At 40.5% G+C, this 6,057-nt stretch overlaps 1 protein-coding gene across 3 annotated transcripts; it reads left to right on the plus strand.

Annotated features, from left to right (window-relative positions):
• masp2 (MBL associated serine protease 2) lies at positions 1–5,424 on the plus strand. 3 transcript variants are annotated; one of them, XM_019887908.1, is made up of 6 exons: positions 1–260; positions 333–555; positions 616–793; positions 2,082–2,213; positions 4,878–5,074; positions 5,213–5,424. In XM_019887908.1, exons 1-6 carry the CDS (start codon positions 253–255, stop codon positions 5,378–5,380), a joined length of 906 nt encoding a protein of 301 aa, XP_019743467.1. In that variant the 5' UTR covers positions 1–252; the 3' UTR covers positions 5,381–5,424. The 3 variants fall into 3 exon arrangements, with proteins under 3 accessions (XP_019743467.1, XP_019743470.1, XP_019743469.1); XM_019887911.1 differs by having other exon boundaries at positions 2–260; positions 433–555; XM_019887910.1 differs by having other exon boundaries at positions 4–260; positions 395–555.
• The last annotated feature ends 633 nt before the right edge of the window (positions 5,425–6,057 follow it).

The following is a 6,057-nucleotide window of genomic DNA, read 5'->3' on the forward strand; positions in this document are numbered from 1 at the left end:
ATGAGCTGTCAGTGCTCCTTCCGACTTGTAAAGCGGCAAGATGAAGAAGTTTCAACATACTATTGATGTCTAGCTCCTCTGACATCTGTGACCAGGGGAGGTGGGTGATGATGACGCGGATCATGTGCCTGTCGCACTTTGTTTACCGAACTGTCAGCCAGGAAGGACACACAGGTTCAATTACCCGCAGAGCACTGAGCTGAGGAGGACACAATTCAAAGAGAGAGAACATATTTGAAGACCGATGTCAACATGACCAGGTGAGCGTCATTTTTTTTTTTTTTTAAACATATATTCCAAAAAACTGCTGCACTCACACATAATCGTGATAGCGGTGGCTGCGTATTTGTCCTATTCTGCCTCTTCCATGTGTCGCTGAGTGTGGAAATGACAGGCTTATACGGCAACTTTACCACCCCCAACTTCCCCCAGCCATACCCTGATAACACATACATGGTGTGGAACATCACCGTCCCACAGGGCCACAGGGTCAAACTCTACTTCACCCACTTCAGCGTTGAACCCTCAAACCTGTGCGAATACGACTACATTCAGGTACGGTCTTCTTACTCAATTTGATTGTTGGCTAGAAGTGCCTTGACCCTGTCGAAACAGGTTTTGGCAGAGGGGAATGATACCGTGAGGTTCTGTGGAGAAGAAGAGAAGAATGATGAAAGCACCCCGAGGAACACCGTCATCCTGTCAGCCGGCAACCGCATGTCAGTGGTCTTTAGGAGCGACTACTCTAACGAGGAGCGATTCACTGGCTTCCAAGCATTTTACACCTCGGAAGGTGATGTAAAATCGTGACACTTTTTTTTCTTTTATTTATTTTTTTTGCTGAAGGCACAGATTTGCCTGAATCTGGCTGTTTCCTATGACACGGGTCAAATTACCAATTATAAAACAGCCTCTTCAAAAAATAAAGCTTATCTTTAAAATTGAGCTTGTGAGTCTTAACACATACATTTTCACTTTTATTAATTCGTTACAGAAAAGAATATGTCATAAAAAATAAATAATTTCACATGACAACCCAGTTCTATGTAAATGAAGCAGATTAAAGAAAATATAATACAGTACTCAAAAGCAGTCTATAGTCTATAAATACACGTATGGAGTTGTTTTTAAATATTCAATTTTTAAAGTGCAGAGTACATTAAAAAACACACTATGAACATGACCACTGCGTGTCCAAAAATTAATATCATCAAATCAAAAATTCCCCTCCAAGAGTTGTCACTTTACCATGGTGGAAGGGTTTGCGTGTCCCAATGATCCGAAGGCTAAATTGTCCTGGGCTTTATGTCCCCGCTAGGGTCACCCATGCTAAACAGGTCCTAGGTGAGGGACCAAACAAAGCCCAGAGACACCTTCCGATGAATAAAATTATTGGATGGATAGATAAGTGGAGCCATGTCGGTAACCTGCTAGCTATTTAGCTAGCCGCCGGTTAGCCACTGGATTCGTGAGCTGTGTGCTAGTGTTCTTGATAAGAAATCGTGCCTGGGTCCAAATTCTGTTCCTCACGTGATATTTATTAAGGTAGATCCTTTGAAACACATTAATTGCATATATTTACCAGTCGCTATTTCCGTTTCCACTTGTGTGTTGACATATTTCCGTGACATTCAGCGATTTTACATTAAAATTAGTTTGTCAAAGGATTGCACTCAACTGGGATTAGTATCCTGACTGGTCCAACACATTAATATAGATTGTTAAAATAAATCAACGTTTTCCAAAGCCATAATAATACACTGTCGTCCTTGATATTTAAACTCAGTAATGTCAGTATAACAGACTTTACATCACAATCAATGATGACAATTTGCGCACAAACCCCCTGTGCTCATTAGTTCAGGCTCAAAGCGGAAATGACCTCCATGACGACCTGTCTTGTTATCCAGCTAAGTTTTGAGTCCAATTTATATTCCCTTGAATTGGACATTACAAACAAATGCCAAAAGACAACCTGGCAACTTGCTGTAGCCTTGACCCACAATCTCCCTTTAACACCAATCTCATACAATCAATTGGAGCATGGAGCATGACCTTTACCCTCTGATTGTCTTTTGCAGACATCAATGAGTGTCGGTCCAATATGCACGAGGAGAGAATGTGTGACCATTTCTGCCACAATTACATTGGTGGCTATTACTGCACATGCAGGCCAGGATATCTTCTCCATCTCAACAAAAGATCATGTACAGGTGAGCGAGAGGAAGTCACATTCTATACGACATCACTAGAGAGATTAATTTGACAAAAGCCGCTAAAAAAATGATCCTGCAATTAACTACCATACAAAATTAAGTCATTTACTTTGCTGTACTAGTATCATTGATGGTGTACGGTGGAGAGTCAGGTTTTTGCTGAACTCAAAGAGATTAGTGTATATTAAATAAGTGTAATTTGTTGACATTCGTTGCTTATTTTGATTAGTCTGAACTTTTTCATGTGATCTGATTCTGTGTGTTTTGCCACTTAATTGAAGTGGGTTTTTTTTGACAGTGACATTCAAGAACAACATTTGGTTTTATTGAAAGTAAAATAAAGACGGCAACCCTTTTGACTTCACATAATTATTTTAATTAAAAAAAAAAAGTATTTTCAGGATTTTACTCAACAGTAATACATGTTTTAATCATTTCTGAAATACGGGCAGTCTCACTTGACATATTTAACTACGAATGTGGTGACATCAAAACTCAACATGTATAATGTACATTGATAATAAATAAAACAATTACATTTTGTGACCTGCAGTCACACAAAGTGATGTAACTGCATCTAATCACATTTTTTTTAACGTAATGTTAACAAAGCGATGTAGATAACATTGTCAACTGAACAGTGTGCTCAACAAACCTTCATATTTTTGTTTTTAGCTGACACAACCTCGAAATATTGACATCTTGACAGATTGACATCTTGAAAACGCAACTCTCTCTCCCTACGCTTGCTCTTCATGGACATGCGATTCCTAATCTGCTGAAAATGATGATGTCATTCATGTCAATGTAATGCTGTCATATATAATAAAACAAATTCATTAATTGTGTTAATGAACAGGTTGGCTCGTTTTTAAAATCACAGCGACGGACCACACACACTCCGTCAGGGAGTAAGTTTAAGAGAATGTGGAGCCTGGTGCTCCTCGCCGCGACTACAGAGAGACTCCTGATGCACCCGTGTCTGAAGCGCTTCAAAATTAAGTCAAACACAACAAATCGAGACTGGAAACCAACCAAGTTAACACACTCATAAAAAAACCTACCAGACATCACAAACTGCCACTACCAGTCCAGAAAAGACGGCCCCCTCGCACTCTGCCAATTCATCATAACTACACAGTCTATTTGTGAGACCTTTCGATTTCCATTCCAGCGGGCAGGTGCTGATAGATTTGACAGTCAAATTGCATGAAGCATTTGATCTCTGCCAAACTGCCAAAAGACACGGCTAATTAATGTTGACTCTCCCGTAAGAGGCAACTTCAAATTGATATTAAAAATTGATACCTGTGTGCAACACTAATAGTGTGCTGACACGAAGTAATGCATCACAATTACTGATTTGACGTACGTTGACTCGATCGTTATTTGCTGGAGGAGAAAGAAGGGAGATAAAATAAATCAAGCAATGAATAGGCAAAAAAAAAAGGATTATCTGCCCACAGATTTTACTAATTATATCAATTACAGCCGCTTTGCAACAATCATTTGTATTGTCCGGGACAACATCTGCACACGAGCTGCGTCACTAATGCAAACTTAATGAATGCCATCAATTATGGCGCCAAGTGGAGCCAATTGAAATATGTATTTTTATTTAAAAAAGCAACAACTTATTTTTTGTTTTTCAAAGCAATGTAAGTCAAAGAAACCAGGCTTCCACATTATGAGATGTTTCTATTTTAAAGGTAGGAACACTGTTGTTCTGTAGTCTTTTTTATTTTAACCAAATGGTTGGCTACTTATTCAGAAAACAACAGCTGAGCTACTCTCTTTCTGTCTAATAGACTGTGCTTTCCTCTGATTTCTAAAGGCACATCATTAGCCTAACAGCAGAATGGCCAAATTCATTTTTAATCCAGTTGTTACCAAATCAATAAAAACACCAATGTACTTTAGACAAATTGTTTTATTTGGTTTTCCGGAACTGTGGAAATATAATACATTTCTTAAGAAAGCGATTTACATAATACTCAAAGATACTTGACAACAAGAATCAAGAAATACAAAATAAACAGGATTTCTTGATTCTTGTTGTCAAGTGTCTTTGACATAAAAACATAGCACTTCTAACAGAATACACACATTTTTCAAAACACACAAACATCAAGAAAGGCGGCGGCATTATGGATGTATTGTCGTCGCATTTGGTGTGTGTGTGTGTGTGTGTGTGTGTGTGTGTGTGTGTGTGTGTGTGTGTGTGTGTGTGTGTGTTTGTGTGTGTGTATATATCTCAAGCGGTCCGGTGGGCCAGTGGTTAGCGCGTCAACCTCATAGTGCAGAGGTGCAGGGTTCGATTACGGCTCTGGCCTTCCTGTGTGGAGTTTGCATGTTTTCCCCGTGCCTGCGTGGGTTTTTCCCGGGTACTCCCACATTCCAAAAACATGCATGGCAGGCTAATAGAACACTCCAAATTGTCCCTAGGTGTGATTGTGAGCCTGGATGGTTATTTGTCTATGTGTGCCCTGCGATTGGCTGGCAACCGGTTCAGGGTGTCCCCCGCCTACTGCCCTAAGACACCTGGGATAGGCTCCAGCACACCCGCGACCCTTGTGAGGATAAAGCGGATTAGAAAACGGATGGATGGCAGTATTGTGAACACAAATGCAACAAACGTGGCAGTATGTTGTATCTCAACAGTGCCTTGCCCCAGCTTGATGTCGACCAACCTGTCAGGACATCTGGCAAGTCCAGGCTACCCAAGCCCGTATCCACCCATGAGTCTCTGCAACCACACCATCGCTCTTCCCGAGGGCAACGAAATAATCCTGGACTTTATGGAACCTTTTGACATAGAAGGACACCCAGACGTCCCCTGTCCATATGATATGTTGAAGGTCAGTTATGAGACTTGTAAGCAGTGACCCAACAACGAATTCGTCCTCATGCATTTGTAGGCAGTATGTTGCTGGCTTCTCCCTGCTAAGGTGATGTACTGTTGGGCAAAATCACCCTCACTGCTTATTATTTGGTAGATTTCGACGGCCGGACGAGAGTATGGACCGTACTGCGGATCGGCAACGCCAGAGAGCATCCAAAGCGGAAGTCACCAAGTACACGTTGCATTCAGGTCAGATTCGAGTGGGAAAAACAAAGGATGGATGATCAAGTACACGAGTATCAAGTCTGCGACCCTCACTTAAACCGAAACTTAAGTGTGTAGACGAATAAAAAAACAGCAAAGCCTTCACTAAACGTCTTATTATTATTGCCATTTAGACACAACCATTTTTGGTACAGTGACATTTTTGTTGAATAGTATTTCCCTGATTATATGGGAATGAAGAATGCAATTCTGAGATCACATTTAACCCTTTCATGCACCCTGTAATCTCATAAATTGACAAGCCGTCCACTGTAGTAACCGCTGTCCCTGAAATGGTTAGAATAAAATGTCTCATGAGGTTCCGTGATTGGACAGGCTTTTTTGATAAACAGTACTATTAGTAATATTATTACTAATAGTAATTCCTCAGTGCGAATGAGATGATCAAATAGCGCTTTTGCTAAATACAGATGTATTGAATGAGTAATCAGTTCAGTGAAAAAAAAAATTGTCGAGGACCCAAGGATCTGTCAAAGCTACTCCTTTAACCTTCATACATATGCAGTTTCTTCCTACCTAATTCCATCTGTACTTCTCTGTCAAAACAGTCATTGTAAGGTGCTCCACGACCATGCAATTGCTTCTAAATTGGCACTTTTGAACTTGCTCGCTGGCATTTTATACATCTCCGCCAAGGGGCACACATTAGAGTGGTGAGAAGCCAAAGAAGCACACTTGTGTTGATTTACTCAGTTCTTTTCATGACTACAGTCA

The sequence above is a fragment of the Hippocampus comes genome, unplaced genomic scaffold (assembly GCF_001891065.2).
Source record: "Hippocampus comes isolate QL1 unplaced genomic scaffold, H_comes_QL1_v1.1 scaffold14, whole genome shotgun sequence".
NCBI lineage: Eukaryota > Metazoa > Chordata > Actinopteri > Syngnathiformes > Syngnathidae > Hippocampus > Hippocampus comes.